General features: G+C 42.8%; 2 protein-coding genes across 2 annotated transcripts; one reads left to right on the top strand and one right to left on the bottom strand.

The window, feature by feature from the left end:
* Positions 1-1,051: 1,051 nt before the first annotated feature.
* On the bottom strand, positions 1,052-3,709 carry LOC130713717 (UDP-glucuronate 4-epimerase 5-like). The gene is made up of 2 exons (XM_057563515.1): positions 2,234-3,709; positions 1,052-1,792 (listed from the first exon to the last, which is right to left on the bottom strand). Exon 1 carries the CDS (start codon positions 3,570-3,572, stop codon positions 2,262-2,264), a length of 1,311 nt encoding a protein of 436 aa, XP_057419498.1. The 5' UTR covers positions 3,573-3,709; the 3' UTR covers positions 1,052-1,792; positions 2,234-2,261.
* Positions 3,710-9,899: 6,190 nt separating this feature from the next.
* LOC130712897 (uncharacterized) lies at positions 9,900-11,546 on the top strand. The gene has a single exon (XM_057562714.1). The coding sequence runs from the start codon at positions 9,900-9,902 to the stop codon at positions 11,544-11,546; it is 1,647 nt and encodes a 548-aa protein (XP_057418697.1).
* Positions 11,547-19,836: the final 8,290 nt, after the last annotated feature.

Here is a 19,836-nt window from a genome sequence, read left to right as displayed (position 1 = left end):
TCATCAAAACATAGAGATGCAACCACTGATCAAACCTTGATCTTACACAAACCTAACCCTTCACCTACAATTACACTTACCTCAACCATGTGAGCAACCCACCCCTCTAAAAGTCCTCCGTGATTGTTTAAGATCTTGTACAATCATTTAATGGCCTCACAAAACCGGCACCATTAAATTGAAAGGTCGTCCCAAAAAAAAATTGAAAGGTTGCCATTTATATTTCTTTTGCAAAATTGCGCACACAAAATATGTTTGGAACTCAAATGCTCTATCTAACAGTCAACCAAACGAAAATAAACTATCATCATTTATGGCGTGTTTGACTCCGCACTGAGTAATGAGAATCATGTAAATTAAGCAAAAATTACTTCCATTCCTTGTCTCCTATGTTTGGGTTCGGATTTTTAATTTTGATATAGCAATCATTTTGAAAATCTTCAAAGGCAAAATCAATTATGGGGGTAACTTGACTAACTTCTATGTGCTTGAATTGAATCCGAGAAAACAAAGTTAATCCAAAGTAGAAGGACTGAAGGAGCAAGCAATTTCAATATTTCATGGTTTATACTAATGGACTTGAAGTGCTCATAAAGAGTTTCATCGAGAAGAAAAGATAGCATAATGAAATATCAAAATCATTCTCTGGAGAATCTAGTACAAATAAAATTGTATCAGTATGAGCAAGCAAACTTCTGCCGCAAGAGAAATATTACAAGTGGAAGACAGAATTCCAAAGTGGTAATGAGTGAGCCAGCTAACGAATGAGCAAAGCTTGAGCTACCAAATTTGACTCATCACATCACTGAAATGAAATGAATTTCTGGTTTTTTGAGACTGATTCATTAATAGTTGAGTCTCAAATGTGGAGTTTATTTCCTAACTTTCAACAATTAGTAATTTAGTATAACCAGCAATTGTAGGTTGAGTTGAGCTTGAAATTACAATCTACAGAATAGTGAGCAGAGAGTTGGACTCTTCCAAATAGGCACAAGAGTCCAAGTCCAACAGTGTCAATGTATTTCAGCTCTAGTTACACAGGTGCAACAGATATTATAATCATCTGTTTACTTCAGTAAAAAATAACAACTCATCAAAGCATTTCAATAACATAGAGGAATTTAATTTTGAAGAGAGAACTTTCTCTTTCAAATTGAAATACTATGTTCTTTCAATGAAGAGGACAGATACCAGAGAGATTTGTTGCCTTTGTCTTTTGAGGACCAAACGTGCAGTTGCCTAAACTGACTGACAGGAATGAAGATTTAACAGTCCAACTTCAGCTGGTATGAAGCTTCTTCACTCGCTGTCTAACAACGACGCAAGAGTTGAAACAAGATAGACTGTCACTAATCAATCTGTATCTGACAAATAAAGTTAAACTTACTTTGAACTAGAAAGCAATGTAAAATAAATAGTACTGCAGATGAGATTCAATCACATGCTTCTTCAGTCATTTTGAATGCAACAATTTTGCAGCTCCAGTGTCATTGTCCACCTGACATGGGCATTTTGGGGTACCATACCGAATCTTGCAGCTCAACTGCCTACTTCACTATTGCCCTGTCTAGATACTCCACATTCACTTGACAAAAGCAATGTGTGACAGTTAAGCTGTCTTGAAGTGTATAATTTGGAAATTTTGAGATGCACTTTATGCCTACTTAAAACTAAGAGTGGGTTTGTATTTCCGTTGAATTCAATGTGACTCCATGTAGAACTTAATGTGGTAAAATCTTACTTCTTCAATTCACAATGTCTTCCTGCAAAATGCTTACATCCCCGTTGGTACCTGGAGATACGTGAAATCACATTTGTCATCAATGAAAACAAACACACTATAACATGAACATATAGAAGTCCTTCCACAAGTCTGTACCTACACATTTGCAAGCATTAGCACCCTCATATAACATCAGGAATCCAAGAGCAATAAATTTATCTAAGCAACAGTAGCAAAATTATATGCAGGAAGCATCGAATTCTTCAGCATAAACAAGCTAGTTTAAACCAAAAACACAGCAAAACGATTCCATAAGCACAATTTCAGATTACTAGGTAATGATTTGAACATAAAACATACAAGAAAAGAGAGCATGCACAAATAACTAATATCAATTTGATCTCCCAAGTCTCAATTGAACAATGTACAATGACTAAATAACCTAGAAGGCAGGCATACAACACAAGATGAAAAGGAAGTAAGGAACCAAATTACAGAGAAAAGAATCACCAATGAGCAATGCAGCAAAGCAAAAGAATCACCAAGCAGCCTTCTTAATAGACCCAGAACCAGAATAGAACTCAAGGTACCACTTCACAAACTTCCTTAACCCTGTCTCCAAATCAGTGGTAGGCCTATAACCAAGGTCCCTATGAGCCAAACTGATATTGGCATGTGTAAACCTAACATCCCCATTTCTGGGCATAGGAAGCACCTTCTTCTTAGCCTTAACCTTCAGAAGCTTCTCCAATATCTTAACAAGCTCAGTCACCGGCACCGGCGAAGTGTTCCCCAAATTGAAAACCCTAAACTGAGCTGGCCCCTTCTTCTTTCCTCCACTACCAGTACTCTTCTTCGCCGTATCCAAAGCCCCCAAACACCCCTTCACAACATCATCAATGTAGGTGAAATCCCTCGCCACTGTTCCACCATCTGGTGCCTCAAAGATCGTTACCTGCTTCCCCTTCAGAATATCCTTCGTGAAGAAGAAATACGCCATGTCAGGCCTTCCCCAAGGTCCATAAACAGTGAAGAACCGCAACGCGGTGATCGAGAGGCCATAGATGTGGTTGTAGGTGTGGGCGATTTCCTCGCCGGCCTTCTTCGTCGCCGCGTAGAGGCTCGCAGGCTGGTCCGTCCGATCCTTCTCCGAGAACGGGACCTTCGAGTTCAAGCCGTAAACGGAGCTCGACGAAGCCCAGACGATGGAGGGTTGCGGGTTCGCCGATTTGCAAGCTTCCAGAAGGTTCACGAACCCGGCGATGTTGCTGTGCACGTACGATCCAGGGTTCTGCATCGCGTAGCGAACCCCAGCCTGCGCGGCGAGGTGCATCACGTGAGTAAACGGCACAACGTCGAAGAGCTTCCGGAGTAGCGTAGCGTCGTTGACGTCGCCGGAGACGACAAACACGCCGGCGCGGTCGAGGAGCCTCTGGCGGGCGCGCTTGAGGTTGGGGTCGTAGTAGCGGTTGAAGTTGTCGAGACCGAGGACGCCATCACCGCGGCGCTTCAGCGCTAAGGATACGTGTGTGCCGACGAAGCCTGCAGCGCCGGTGACGAGGACGGTGAGGCCGGAGGCGGAAGTGCGACGAGCTGACTTGGCGACGCGCTTCTCCCAAAGAGGGCCGCCCCATGAGTCGCCGAGGACGCGGCGGGGTGCGGCGGGTGGCGGCGGAGGAGGGGAGAGGATGAAGAAGAAAAGGAGAAGTGTGAATGCGAGGAAGAAGGAGGAGCAGAGTGTGAGCCTGGAGAGTGATGAGTGGATTCTGAAGCGGTGGTGAATATAGGGAGATTTATCTGGCTTCAATTTGCCTGGTGTTGAAGGTGTTTGCTCATTCACCTCCATCATTTCATTCAACTCAACCCTCCAATTTTTTCCAACTCCAAACCCTGCTTTGCTTGGTGTTGGTGGTGTGTTTATTTATTTATTTACATCATGTTTCTATGGTGGGATAATATATAGGAATTAGGTATAGACATGAGAAATTGAGAAGGTAGTAATCTCTTTAATATGTCATTACCACTCAGCTGTATAAAAATGCAGGTGTCATCCTCACATCCTTTCTTTCCTACCATATTTAATTATTACTAGGATGCTTACGTGACCGAGATAAGCAAATGGTTGGTAGCAGCATTTTTTTACCAAAAGTCAAGATTTATTTTATAATAAAATTTTAAAAAATGAGGGGATTGTAATAAAATTTTAAAAAATGAGGGGATTGTGCTCTAGCCGGCTCATAAAGTATTTTCAGAAGACTTACATTTATCGCATTTTATTAAAACTATCAAAAGTTCAAACTTATAATTTATCAAATACGAGATTCTATAATGTTACAAGTATACGAACCCTTGTGTTCTAAAAGTTTTTTTTTTGTCAAAAGTAAACATTTCATTGATAACATGGGCCAGACCCATAACTTGAGAGGGTTAGTACAACTGTTTGGGCAAAACCCACAGAGACATTCAAGTAAATTTCTTACACTTGAGTCCATGATTCATTTCTACACCTAACCCAAAGTTAGAAACCAGGAGATCAATAATTGCTTGCAAAATACCAAAAGCACTCATGCCCAAGAACCAAAGGGCAGACAAACCCTCGCCCAACCAAAGAGGAGATGGCGGTGGAACAGTAGCGGAAACGGAAACAGCAGTGACTCCACAGCTCTACCCAAAGTCTGATCTGCTTCAAATAAAGTGACAAATTGATAATGAAACTATGAATGTCGCTTCTCGGGCCTTGTCGACTCTATCGTCAGCAGAAACACATCTCTGCTACGGTGGCTGTAGTTGTTGGTAGGTGGAGGCCGTAGTGGTGAAGCAAGTGAAGGGTCGTGAAGATGATGCATGTGATGCACATAAATGATCACATTAATCAGAGGTGGTCGCAGGTGGTGGTGGTGGTGGTTGTGCGAAGAGCGTGGCGGCGGCGCGACAGTGGTTGCACGACAAGGGCGTCTGGAGTCCCATGGGGGAAGTAGATCTGTGTGGCCAACTAGAAGGAAAACATAAGTAAAGGAGAGAAAAACAGCAAAGAAAAACCCACTTATTGGGTAGCACATCCACTTAGAGTGGAAGATAGCCCACTTATTGTGGGGAGAAAGGGTCTCCCTAGTGGAGGAAAAAAGGGGAACCCCTAAGGGGTGGCGGCTCAATGAATGTTATTAGAAATTGGGAGGCCTATACTCAACCACAAAAGCTAGCTCAAGAGTTGAGGTTTGCACTACCCTTATAAAGGCTATCTATGCTCTATCTCTAGCCAATGTGGGACTTCTAACACACCCCCTCAGGTCCAGCACTGAACAACCTGGAACGTGGGATCAACAACAACGGGTGGCCCAATAATGGGAGGTGGACCGGGCGGGACATAAGGCACCCGTATCTCGCCAAGAGCATCCATGGAGCAAGGTGGTGATGGCTGAAGATCCATGAACAGAATGAAGTGGCGATACTCGAGTATTCACCGCCCATACGATGGACCCTCACTGCCAGCTGGAAGATTATCTTGGACTTGTCTTATTCACCTAGGGATTTGGGCCCTGCTTGTCAGGCCCAAATATAGGAATAATCCATGTAATGACCACATCCTCTATAAAAGGGGAGGTCATCACCTTGTACCAACCAACTTTTGATAATTAATGAGAATATTCCTTCTTATCACATCTTTGCTATTTTAGTGCTCTGCTAGGGTTAGCTTTTTGTACCTTTTTCACTAAGCTTACCTTAGAACGCAACATTGGCGCCGTCTGTGGCTCTGACCTAGATCTACACTTGACATAGAGGGTGAGGGTTACGGTTGATGGAGACTCGTACGTGCGGTGTGTGTAACACCCCGATTTCCAGGTGTCACTTTAGTAACCAAAAATAAACTTTACGCGGAAAAACAGGTAATTTTTTTTTTCTTTCCTTTAAATCAAAGCGATAAAGAAGTAGAGACAATACCCAACAACTAAACTAACCGATATACAAATATATATACATCTGTACAGCCTCGGCTGCACTCCATGTCACGCGAAGCCGCAGTGACTCCAAAGTAGTACGCCCGCAGGCAAATATACAAACCAGAACTGTGGGAAAAAGTATCAAAAATACAGTTATCCAAGAGAAAGTCGGCACTCAAAAATGGCCTGAAAGGAAGACCCCTATACTCCGACAGACTCTCTGTGATCCTCCTCAAAAGAACCACACAAAAAGCCACACATCGGAACCTACCCTGTCCCAAAAAGAAACTGACGATCAGAGCTCTACACAAAAATGTCGCTAATCCTAACCTACCCTCCCAGCTCAGCTCACCAATCATCCTCCTCCTCATCGCTGCTCGGCGAGTAGCTCTCCCCACTGCTCTCGGAGTCAGAGTCGGAATCCACCGTAATCATCTCGGTGTCCAAATCCATAACCTCCCTCCTCACTGTCCTGCGCACCGCCCTAGTCGAGCCGGTCTCCACATCCACCTCTCCTGTGAGAACATCCTCCTCCTCCACCCTCATCAAGGGGTCCACACGGTAGCCGTGCGGTGAAGAGAAAGATAAGAGACGTGAGACAGATGGGACAACAGACTCCCTCCTCGGCTGTACGAGCCTAGAGGACGACGCCACGTCGGTAGAAGCGATGGCAGTAGCCGGAGGTGGCACAACAGGTGTAGAAGCAGCAGCAGGCTCGATCTCCTCTGGGTCCTCCTCAACAGAAGGTGAAGTCGGAGGTGGTGCAGGTGGTGCATGTCCAGTGCCTGGTCCACAATGAACTGAGGGCGGCAAGTCAAAACTCAGCTCCATACGCCGTAACACTCCGCTCGTCAGGCGTCCTCGCTCATCCGTCCGGTCCTCCATGACCCTTCCCCTATACGTCGCCCGGTGACCAGCCACATCGATCACCCAAGCGGTGGGGGCATCCCTATCCAGCAACTCATATCTGATCCCCCCCGAGGGAGAGACCGTCGAGAACCAGTCGGCCATCGACATCTGGCAGCAGGCCGACCGCCCAAAGACAAACATACAAACAAAGCCAAGGCGCTAGGGTCAACTCACAGCAATAAGTACATATACACACAACATGTGACAGGGTATATATATATATATATATAAGTTGTTATATAAGCATATAAGTAATCCTAGCATGTTATGGCTCTAACACTACTTCAATAAACAAACAGCACACAGTCTCAGTCAGCATGAATGTATGCGTGAATGCACAATATGAATCCGGATTTGTGACGCGTTCCCGTTCGCCACAAGTGAAGCATTTTCACTATGGATGGACCATTCCCGTTATCCATCCTGGATGAAATCCATCCTGGATGAACCATTCCCGTTATTCATCCTTGGTGAACCATTCCCGTTATTCACCGAATGATGAACCATTCCCGTTATTCATCATTAATGCAAGGTGAACCATTCCCGTTATTCACCATGATATGCACAGGTGAACCATTCCCGTTATTCACCCGATTGAATGCAACGTGGTTAGCCAAACAACGAATCGCCCTTACCACGAAAGTGTCTAGCTCACAACCCAATCTCAACCAAACCTAATGAGTTAGTGTCGGTCAATACAACACAACTCCAACAAGAAAACACAAGGGTCTAGTGTCGGTCAATACAACACAGCCCAAACAACAAGAGCACTAGGTGTCGGTCAATACAACACGGCTCCACAACACTCCCCAAGAGTACTAAGTACTCGGTGACTTCAATCATCACCATAGCTCACCTTAGTGGCTTTCCCCAATTCCGATAACTCTCAGCAAAGGTCGACTTTTCCCCGTCTTTCGTAAATATTTTCCCCTTCAGTTTTCCTATACTTAAACATTAATAAAAATGATTTCAATTCAGATTAGTCAGGTTATGAGTTTATTTCTCAAAGTCTAAGTCTCCCAAAGTCTCTAGTTTATAAAATTCTATTCATTCTAGGTTTTCCGAAAACCAACCACCCAAAAGAAGTTTCTCGGGGAAAGTCTAAGAATTCCAACAAATACCAGCAAGTGGCTAAGTCTCAAACCCCTCGTTTGAACTTGCCTAGGGTTGCTCATCCAACCCGAACATCAAAGATCACCAGATCAATGAATCTCCACTCCGAAGTCGCGTCAAAACGCACAATCCAACAAAGCACAACATCACAACATCAGTTCATCAACATAATCAACATCAAAGTAAAGCATAAGTCGAATGTATCGACGCCTATCATGCAATCATAGCTAATATATATGTAAGTTGCCCTAACCTCGAGCTGTTCCAGCTTCGAAATCAAGGTTGTCCTCAAACAGTTGCTCTGAATATTCCAAAGTTCCTTCAACTGAACCTCGGAGAAAAACAAAGCAGAATTCAAACAAAATCGATTAGTTCGATCGCAATACAATACATAAACGATAGACAAAGCATCAAAGCTTCAGAATACGACAAACAGGTACGAAAGGACAAGTTTTCGAAAACGAAAAACTCCCCTCCCCTTAGGAAAAACCCACGGCCAAAAGGAGAAAAGGGCTTCGGCTCTTTTTCTTCGATCAAATCAGTTTACAAGGTAGTTTTAGGGTAAAACTAAGGCAAAGAAACTGTCAGAACAATTTTCGGACAATCGGGCCGAAATACGACTACGCAGGGGCATTTTGGTCCAAAATAAAGGCTCAAAACTTCAAAGTTATCAGTTCTGAAAACAAATTTGACAGCAACGATCCTCATGACATCCGTGACAACAAATCCTAAAGGCACGAAGTCAGATTAAGTCTTTACGACAATAAAGTTTCGAAATGTGAGACAAAAAGAGTTTTGAGTCAATTTTTCAGATCCTGGACAAATGAATCGCAATCAGAGTTTACTGACAGAGGTTTTAGACTCAGGGAAACATAAGGAACATAACCCAAGCGAGAAATCAGAGAAATCGGACAATTTTAGAAAAAGCTCAAAACTTAGAGCACAGAAACGGCTTCAGAAACGCAACAGAAACAACAATCAGAGGCAGGATTCATGATAGTTACCTCGATACCTATAAGTAGGGACGAACTGCACGAAGATTGGTCAAGGTTTCGCGAAATCTCCTTCTCCCCCCAAGCTCTCCACAATCTCGGCCAAAATGGTGAAAATGAAGAGGATATTAGCTTTTTCGCCTATTTATAGGCGGGCGAAATCGCGGGAAAATGAAAATTTCGCGATTCTGATTTTTGCAGCACGATCACCGTGGAATTCTAAGAGAGATTCTAGCGTCAGAAATCCAGAACTCAAAACAAACATCTAAGATTTGGGAAAAACGATATCGAAAAACTCAAAAGCGGTGTCGGTTAATCTGCCCCGAAAAACTACTTTTTGCTGTGATGCTCAGACGACAAAACTTCCAACAGAAGAAAGATTGGAAATGTCGAAACAAGTCTGGCAACGCGGACGGAATCTTCGTTAGAAGTCCCGAATAGAAAAAGTCTTCATCCATTGCTCGAAAATAGGGTTTCGAAGCAAGGAAATTAGCATCGGCGGACATCCGAAAAGTGAAACCTATCGTGCGTACAGTCCAGAGTTCCGAAATGAAACGCTGGTCGATGGAAAAATAAAGAGAATCTTTAAATTTTCCGAGAGTTCGAAATCTCACTCAAAACGTTGCTTTAAGAGCGAAATAGCCTATTCTGGACACGCTCGCCCTAAGGCAAGTGTGCAGACGACTCGCACTAACTCCGAAAACAACTACGCAACATTCCTCAAGCAATTCCTGAACTTTCTTCTTCATTAATCTTCCTCAAATATCAAACTCCTGTCACGCTTACACTGATCCTACGCGTGAGTCGGAAACTAGCTTGTTCTGAAAATTCAGGTCTTACAGTGTGGGCCGTCGCCATTATCGTCGTGGAGGTGGTGGTCGTCGCGGCGGACGCGGCGGCGGTCGGGACAATAATCATGCTGCATTTCAGGAACGAGAGCAGGATGCTTCCTCAGATGGTGTTCACTCGGTGGCGCCGTCACCAACTAAACCAACTCCGGGCAAGCCTTCAGATCTGATAGCCAAGTCAGATCCAGGTGTTAGGCGACGCAGAACGTCGTCTGAACACATAAACTTGGAAGATTTTAAGACCAATGATCCGGTGAAAGAGCAAGAGAGGATAACAGGTATTACGCCAGTAGCATTGAAACACATGCTGGATACCTTGCGAAATGTTCAACGCTAGAATGAACATTTGCAAGCCCAGGTGGAATACTTGAATCAGATGAGAGATTTCAAACAGGGACAACGCCTTGAGGCGGAGGATGTAGTTGAATTCCAACCTTTTGTGCCCGCCGTCACAACCGTTGAAATACCCAAGCATTTACAGACAATGGCATTGGACGCCTTTTCAGGCGATTATGATCCTATGGAGCATTTAAGGTACTTCAACACCAAAATGGTTATTGGTGGGGCGACGAATGAGGTGAAGTGCAGGTTGTTACCCTCAACATTTAAAGGGATGGTGATGCAGTGGTTTATTAGACAGCCACCTTTCTCAATTGCCAATTTCACTGATTTGTCCACTAAATTCTTAACTCAATTCTCAGCTAGCAAAACAACAAAGGAAACTATGTTTGATCTCACCAGTATACACCAACAACCAGGGGAAAAGCTTAAGACATACATGGCGCGATTCAGCAAGATGGTTGTTCAATTGGAACAAGATAGTCCAGATGTGTGTCTGGCGTCTTTCAAAAATGGGCTCCGGGCGGGAGATTTGAATCGAGATTTAACAAGGCGCCCTGCACGTGATATGATGGATCTCCGTGCCAGAGTTCAGGAATTTATTTTGATAGAGCAAGATGATCAAAGAAAGCAAGAAAGAGAAGATGGGAAGAAAGATACCCAGCCAGGCGCGGCATCACAAGAAAAGCCTAAGGCTGGGAAAGATACAAGGTTAGCCCAGACCCCACGCTTACCAAGACCTGGCCCATATCACAACACAAAACTAGGATTCCAAAGCAACACTTGGCATAGGAATACACAAGGAGTTTCCCCAAATCAGTCTGCTCAGCCAGCCACCGCGCCAAATGTGGCGCTACTCACCAAATTGAATGCACCCTTGAGCACAATATTGAGGGTTGTGGGTCAGACGAATGTTGTGCAATATCCACCGCCACCTCGGCGACCACCATCTAATGTCGATACAAACAGATGGTGCGAATTCCACAAAGCCTTAGGGCACACAACTGATAAATGTTGGACTTTGAGGCGTGAGATCGATCGGTTGATTAAGGCGGGACATTTGACAAATTTTGTCAAAGATGCTGCCGCGCAAGAATCCACCAAGGTAACTCAGGCTGATAAAGGAAAAGGAAAGGAGGTGGTGGAAGAGTTGGGCGATCCTGTAGGCGAATGCGCGTCAATCGCGGGCGGATTTCGAGGTGGCGTGATTTCTAGTAAGGCCAGAAAGAGGTATGTGGACGCGGTAAATTCCGTGCACGAGGCATATGAGGGCGAATGTTGGTTGAATCACTCTCCCATTACATTTACTCCTCAAGATTTTGCTCATGTAATCCCACATGACAATGATCCAATTGTGGTTACAATCATAGTCAACAATTATAAAACAAGGAAGGTGTTTTTAGACCAAGGATCCTCGGCTGACATTATTTATGGTGACGCATTTGATCGCCTAGGTCTAAAAGAATCAGATTTGAAGCCATACAAAGGAACTCTGGTGGGGTTCACAGGTGATCGTGTCAACGTACGAGGCTATGTGGAGATACCAACCACTTTCGGCGAAGGAGAATTCGTCAAGAAATTCCAAGTCAAATACTTGGTACTCGCTTGTAGGGCGAATTATAACGCACTCTTGGGGCGGGATACCCTCAACAAGTTATGGGCTGTGATTTCCACCCCCATTTAACTATTAAGTATCCGGCTTGCAATGGGAAAATTGGGGTTATGCGCGTGGATCAAAATGCGGCAAGAGAATGTTATCTGAGAAGTGTGGCGCTCTATGGGAGAAAGGCCGCCAAGGAAAGCCATAGGATCACAGAAATTTTTCCTCAGGAGGGGTTCACTTTGGACCCAAGGGATGATGCCGACGATTTCCGCCCACAGCCTTTGGAAGAAACTAAGTCAGCACAAGTTAAGGACAAGATACTAAAAATCGGTAGTAGCTTGACGAAGGAACATGAGGGGAGATTGATCGCCCTTCTCGGTGATAATCTGGATTTGTTTGCTTGGACGATCATTGATGTACCCGGGATTGATCCCAACATAATCACTCACAAGGCGAAGAATGAGCGAGGAAAAAGATAAGGCGGTACAAGTAGAAACTGAAAAACTAATGAAAGCCCAGTTTATTCGTGAGGTACATTATCCAACTTGGCTCGCTAATGTAGTAATGGTCAAAAAGACGAATGGAAAGTGGAGAATGTGCACAGATTTTACACAAGCTTGAACAAGGTGTGTCCAAAAGACTCTTATTCTTTGCCTAATGTGGATAAGTTGGTAGACGGGGCATCCGGAAAGGAACTTCTGAGTCTCATGGACGCCTATTCGGGATATAATCAAATCATGATGCATCCCGCGAATGAGGAAAGCACGGCGTTCATGACAAATCAAGCCAATTACTGCTACAAAATAATGCCTTTTGGTTTGAAAAATGCAGGGGCTACTTATCAGCGCCTGATGGATAAAATTTTTGCGAATCAAGTTGGAAGGAATATGGAGGTCTATGTTGATGATATGATAGTCAAGTCTACTAAATCAAGCGAGCATGGGGACGATCTCAAGGAAGCATTTGCTCAATTAAGGAAATATCGCATGAAATTAAATCCTGAGAAATGCTCTTTTGGGATCCAAGGAGGAAAATTTTTAGGGTTCATGATAACATCACGAGGAATAGAAGTAAACCCAGACAAATGCAAGGCGATCTTGGAAATGAAAAGCCCAACAACTGTTAAGGAGGTGCAACGATTGACTTGACGATTGGCCGCGCCAGCCCGTTTCTTACCAATGGCGGGTGATAAGGCAGCTCCATTCTTCACATGCTTGAAAAAGAACTCAACATTCCAGTGGACTGAAGCATGTGAGCAAGCTTTTATTGGATTAAAAAAGCTATTAGCATCACCGCCTGTGTTATCCAAGCCCACGCCAGATGTTCCTTTAACACTCTATCTGGCGGTCACAGACAAAGCAGTCAGTACCGTATTGCTTCAAGAGGAGGAGAAAAAGTACAAAGTTATCTACTTTGTTAGCCACACCCTGCAGGGCGCGGAGCTGCGATACCAGAAAATTGAGAAGGCAGCTTTGGCGATCCTAAAAACGGCGAGACGACTTAGGCCATATTTCCAAAGTTTCCAAGTCAAAGTTAAAACTGACATTCCTCTAATTGCAAGTACTACAGAAGCCTGATTTGTCAGGGCGGTTGGTCAGTTGGTCAGTAGAGTTATCTGAATATGATATACAATACGAGCAAAGAGGACAAGTTACAATCCAAAGCTTGATTGATTTTGTGGCGAAATTAACACCCACCGAAGGCGAGGGAACAATAGGAGAGTGGATCTTGTCTATTGACGGATCTTCCAATGATAAGGGAAGTGGGGCAGGAATAACTATTGAAAGCCCAGACAAGATGGTCATTGAGCAATCTTTGAAATTTGAGTTTAAGGCGAGCAACAACTGAAGGTATGAAAAACGGTAGAAAGGGGGGGGGGTTTGAATAGCGTTTTTAGAATAAAACTTCCTACTTAAGATTTTGACAAATCTTTCGAGACACAAGTAAAGTGCTTAAGATAAGAGATGAGAAAAACACACAAGGATTTTATCCTGGTTCACTTGATGAATCACTCAAGCTAGTCCAGTCCACCAGTGAAGGTGATTTCTTCCTTCTTAGAATGAAGGCAATTCACTAATCAGAGATTTGTTACAACTGCACTTGAAACCTACAAGTGACTAACAATACACTGACTTAGCTCACACTAAGATTCACTCTCTTAGTCTTCTCTAGGACCCGATCAACCTTGATCTCCTAAAGGTAAACTAAACAACTGTTTAAAGAATATTGTTTACAAAGAAGTTGCTTCTTAAAAGCTTGTAGTAAACACAATGAATTCGATGAAGAAAGATTGCTAAGAAGATTTGAATATTGCTTGCGCGTGTAAGTTTCTTCAACAGCATCTTTCAGTCTTCAGCCTCTATAAATACTCCAAGGATTAGGGTTTGAACATTGCATGAGAATGCTACCGTTGGAGGGCAGATCTGTGATTTCCAGCTTCTGCTGTGGCTGAGAATGTTAGGTTAGGTCGTCAGGATAGTACACTTGCTTTTGTACTTTGGATAGTGACGTGACCTTTAACCTTGTTGACTTCTGATCAGAGGAAAGCTTCGTGTTGGAACTTGTGAAGCTTGTTGATCAGAGTCAGAGGGAAGCATGGATCCTCTGACCGTTGTACCTTCTGATTCTGAACTCAGAGGAGAAGTACTTGATCTTCAGAGCCAGTTTGCTTCTGGACTTCAGAGTCTCCACTTTTCAGCTTCTGGATCTTCAGAGTCATCTAAACCATCAGAGCTTCTGAACCTTCAGAGTGTCTGGGTTATCAGAACGTCTGGATCCTCTGAACTTCAAGTGAGCTGAGTCCATATCAGAGCTTGATTAACTTCAGATCTTCTAACGCTTTTCTACTGTTCAGATTGAACATAGAGATTGCGAAAGCGTTGCTAGGATTACTCTTTAAGCAAAGTGCTTCTGATTTGTGTGAGATTATGTCAAGGTCAGAGCCTGTTAAGAGCACAATCAGAAAACACGTTAGAGTACCATAATTGTTCATACTAAAACGTTAACTTGTAATCATCAAAACATAAAGTTGTACTACACGATCAAAACTTGATCTTACAATCTCCCCCTTTTTGATGATGACAAAACCAAGTATTTTGATGAACAATTCTTAAACAATAAACTGAATTCACTCAAAGTATATGGAATAGAAAAAGAATTATCCTGATGTGAATGGTTTATTTTGCTCATTCTGAATCCAAGTCACAACTTGATTCTGAGCTTAGCTCCCCCTGAATCTAAGACTTAATGAAAACATTAGTGATATCTAGATTCTGAGCTAAATAAATAGAAGAGTTCAGAGTGAAAACGCATGACATAGATGAAATGAAATAATCAGAGCGCATAAGTATTCATAGTCATGAGTAGGTTATCAGGGTCAACCAATATCACTTCAGAAGAAGTGAAATGTATTCCTTGTAGTTGCCCAGTGACACATCTATGGTCATAAAAGTGGAACTCTTAAATTCTCCAAAAGAAAAAGAAATCACATTAACACAGCTTACACATCAAAAACTGGGTTATACTCCCCCTTTTTGTCATAAGCAAAAAGCTTGGGGTGTGAAAAACTTAGCTTGAAGTACAAGGTACTCCCCCTTAGAGAAGGTCTAAGTTTCAAAAAAATGGAGAAGGGATTAATGAAGAAAAAGAAATTAGCGAATTAATAAAAGGAGTTAATGCATATGCAGAATGTTTACCACCGGCCACGGGAGTAAAGAGAAGTTTAAGTTACCAATAACTTATCCTCGAGAAACTGCAAGAGCAATAACTTCTGGAGAGAGAAGGATGCTTATATAAGGCGATTAGGAACAAAGTAGGCTTCACAACAAGACTACTTTCGAATAACAAATGGCATCATACATCGTTGCATTAGAGGAGCTCAGAAGGAAGACTTTTGATGAAGATCTTTTCATCAATGTTAGGCACCCAGAGGGTTCGAGAACCATACATGAGTTGACTACAAAGCTGCTTGAGAAGGATCTTAGTCCAGAATGGGAGAAAGATCTGAAGGAGTTCCTCTGCTTCGTGGAGGAGATTCAGGAGCTGTGCAAGCTGGAGCTGAATCTGCTGGAAGAGAAGGAAGCAGTGGAGAAGGATCTGGAGACGATGAAGGAGAGCCTGGAGAAGGATGAACTGAGCCACATGCTCTGCAACATAGAGTACATACTCGATCGTCTGGAGAAGGAAATAGTAGAGCAGCGCCAAGAGTGTAGGAGAATGAGGAAGGATCCTCCATTCTAGAGTAATGCAAATGAGTGATGATGTAATATGTAATGCAAATGTTGAGTTATTATAAAAAAGTTTCAGATATATGTTGTGCTAAAATGCAAGAGAAAAAAATACGGGAAAAAAAATGATCTCATAACACAATAAAGAGACTTAAAACAAAGAGGCAAATAACTAAAAATATTTCAAACACGGAAGAAAACGAGAGAGATCCTAAAACTAAGGTTTGTCAGTGCGACGAAGGAGTTCTTGAATAGCTTCATTCATGGTGAACAAGAGAGTCTCATGAGAGTTAAGACGTTGTTCCAAAGTATCAAGTCTGGAAGGTCTTGTCCGAGTAGAACTGGATGGAATATCCTGAAGATTGTCTTGAGCAGAATGAGGAGCTTGAGTGGAGTGAGAAGCAGCACTTGTGAAAGGCACTGGGTGCAAGAACTTGACCTCGGAGGGCATCAGCTTCAGCCTGTAGCCTCTCAGCTTCTTTCAGAGCTTCTAACCTTGCATTCTCAAGTCGTTCAGCTTCCAGACGTGCAACCTCATCTTCTTGTTCTTTCTTCTTTCTAGCTTTCTCAATAGCATCAAGTAACTCAACCCTTAGTTGTTGTTCATGCATAGCCACTCTTCTGTTGAAACGCTGCCTAGCAGCTTCAATCTTCTGATCCCTTTCAGCTGTGAGATGACTCATCAAGATAGGAACTTGAGCAATCATCCAGTCACACAGATGGTCCCATTCTTCAGCAACAGAGTCAGGGTTCTCATGAAGGTCAGTGTGACCTTGCACATTGCGAACCATTAATGATGCTTCATAATTAAACACACTGATGCACTCAAGAAAGGAGTTGGGTTTAAGATAAGTATAGGGAACAATGGAGAGATTAGTTTCAGGAGAAGTGGGATGATTACTGCTATTTGCTTCAGAGGCACCTTGAGGAGAACCAACATCTAGAGTTTGGATGATTGAAGTGTTGATCTCAAGGTTAGGCTGAGAGATCTCAACCTCAGGGTTTGGATATTTAACCGAGGAATGGTTTGAGACAGTGTTTTCTGGTTGGACATTTTCTGGTTGTGAGGGAAGTGCTGGTTGTAAAGGAGGAGATGCTGCATTCAGAGGGACCACTGGAATAGGATGATCTGGATCAACTAGACGTTCTGGTCTAGGTCCAGGATATGTCCTTGGGCTAGGAATGGTCTGATAGTGGTCAGGGATAGCAGACTCTTTCTGTTTCGCAATTTGAGCAAATTGGCGAATGGACTCAGAGTCATTTGAGGGTGAGGAGTCGGCAACATTTGTGGGAAAGTGTAAGACCTGGATTTACAGAGCAAGTTAATTTCCGACTCACGCGTAGAATCAGTGTAAGCGTGACAGGAGTGTGCTATTTGAGAAAGATTAATGAAGAAGAAAATTCAGGAATTGCTTGAGGAATGTTGGGTAGTCGCTGTAGGAATTAGTGCGAGTCGTCTGCACACCAGCCTTATGGCGAGCGTGTCCAGAATAGGCTAATTTCGCTGTTAGAGCAACGTATTAAGTGAGATTTCGAATCCTTGGAAAATTTAAAGATTCTCTTTATTTTTCCTTCGACCAACGTTTCATTTCGGAACCCTGGACTGTACGCACGATAGTATTCACTATTCGGAAGTCCGACGACGCTAATTTCTTTGTTTCGAAACCCTAGATTCAAGCGCTGGATGAAGACTTTTTCTATTCGGGACTTCTAACGAAGTTTTCGTCCACGTAGCCAGATTTGTTTCGACGTTTCCAATCTTTCTTCAGAAGGAAGTTTTGTCGTCTGACCATCACAGCAAAAAGTAGTTTTTCGGGACAGATTAACTTACACCGCTTTTGGGATTTTAGATATCGTTTTTCCCAAATGTCAGAGATTTGTTTTGAGTTCTGGAATTCTGACACCAGAATCTCTCTTAGAATTCATCGATGAACGTGCTGCAAAAATCGGAATCGCGAAATTTTCATTTTCCCGCGATTTCACCTGCCTATAAATAGCTCAAAAATTCAAAAATATCCTCATTTTCATCCTCCAAGGCCGCGAGTTTCAAGGGAAGTGAGGGAGAAGAATTTTTCGCCAAAACTCGACCGATCTTCGTGCAGTTCGTCCCTACTTCAAGGTACCGAGGTAACTAGCTTGATTCTTACCTCTGATTACTGTTTTTACTGCGTTTCTGTAGTCGTTTCTGTGCTCAAAGTTTCGAGCTTTTCGTAAAACTGTCCGTTTTTCCTGATTTCTCTGTTGGGGTATGTTCTCTACGTGCCCAAGAGCCTAAAACCTTCGTCGGTATTCGCCGATATGGATCGAGTTGTCCAAGATCTGAAAAACTGTTTCAAAACCCTTTTTGTCGCACATTTCGAAACTTTACTGTCGAAAAGTCGTAATCTGACTTCGTGCCTTTAGGATTTGTTGTCACGGATGTCGTTAGGATCATTGCTGTCGAATTTGTTTTCCGAACTGATAACTTTGAGGTTTTGAGCTTTTATTTTGGACCAAAACGCCCCTGAACAGCCGTATTTTGATCCGATCGTCCGAAAATTGTTCCGACAGTTTCTTTGCCTTAGTTTTACCCTAAAACTACCTTGTAAACAGATTTGATCGAAGAAAAAGAGCCGGAGCCCTTTTTCCTTTTTGGCCGAGAGCTTGTAGTGTTGAGGGGGGGGGAGTTTTCGTTTTCAAAAACTTGTCTTTTCGAACTCGATTGTTATATTCTGAAGCTTTAATACTTTGTCTATCGTTTATGAGTTGTATTGTGATCGAACTAATCGATTTTGTTTGGATTCTGCTTTGTTTTTCTCCGAGTTTCAGTTGAAGGAACTTTGGGATCTTCAGAGCATTTGAGTGAAGGAACCTTTGATCGCGAGACTGGAACAGCTCGAGGTTAGGGCAACTTACTATTATCTATGACTGCATGATAGGCGTCGATAAATTCGACTTATGCTTTACTTTGATGTTGCTTATGTTGATGAACTGATGTTATGATGTTTTCCATAACTGTTGAAGTTGAGATATTGTTGAATTGTGCGTTTTGACGCGACTTCGAAGTGGGGATTCATTGATCTGGTGATCTTTGATATTTCGGGTTGGATAAACAACCCTAGGCAAGTTCAAACTTGAGTTTTGAGACTTAGCCATTTGTTCGTATACTTAGACTTTCCCCGGAAATTTCTTGTGGGTGGTTTGTTTTTGGAAAACCTAGAATGAATAGAATTTTGAAAACTAGAGACTTTGGGAGACCTAGACTTTGAGAAATAAACTCATAACTTGATTAATTCAATTCGAAACATTTTTATTAACGAATAAGCATAGGAGAACGAAAGGGGGAAAATAATTGCGAAGAACGGGGAAAAGTCGACTTTTGTTGTGGGTTTTGGAATTGGGGAAAGCCACTGAGGTGAGCTACGGTGATGATTGAAAGTCACCGGGTACTCTAGTACTCTTGTTGTTCGAGTTGTGTTGTATTGACCGACACTAACTCTGGGTTTTGGGTGTTGGAGTTGTGTTGTATTGACCGACACTAACTTCGAGTCGTGTTGTATTGACCGACACTGACTCTGGCTTTGATTTTGGGTTTTGTTATTGGAGTTGTGTTGTATTGACCGACAGTAACTCCGAGTTGTGTTGTATTGACCGACACTAACTCTTGGGTTTTGATATTGGGTTTTGAGCTAAACGCTTGTGTGGTGAGGACGATTCGACGTTTGGCTAACCATATTGCATCAATCGGGTGAATAACGGGAATGATTCACCTGTGCATCTTTTGGTGAATAACGGGAATGGTTCACCAATGCATTAATGATGAATAACGGGAATGGTTCATCATACGGTGAATAACGGGAATGGTTCACCAAGGATGAATAACGGGAATGGTTCATCCATAGTGAAGAACGGGAATGCTTCACTTGTGGCGAACGGGAACGCGTCACAATCCGGATCATATTGATTGCATTTCACGCATACATTCATTCTGACTGGGATTGTGTGCTGTTTGATTTATTGAAGCATTGTTAGAGCCATAACATGCTAGGATTATCTATATGTTTATATAACAACATATATATCTATACCCCATATCACATGTTGAGTGTATATCTACTTTATTTCGTGAGTTGACCCTAGCGCCTTGGCTTTGGTTTCATGTTTGT

Source organism: Lotus japonicus, chromosome 4, assembly GCF_012489685.1.
Source record: "Lotus japonicus ecotype B-129 chromosome 4, LjGifu_v1.2".
NCBI classification, from domain to species: domain Eukaryota; kingdom Viridiplantae; phylum Streptophyta; class Magnoliopsida; order Fabales; family Fabaceae; genus Lotus; species Lotus japonicus.
This window is presented reverse-complemented; position numbering and strand designations above follow the sequence as displayed.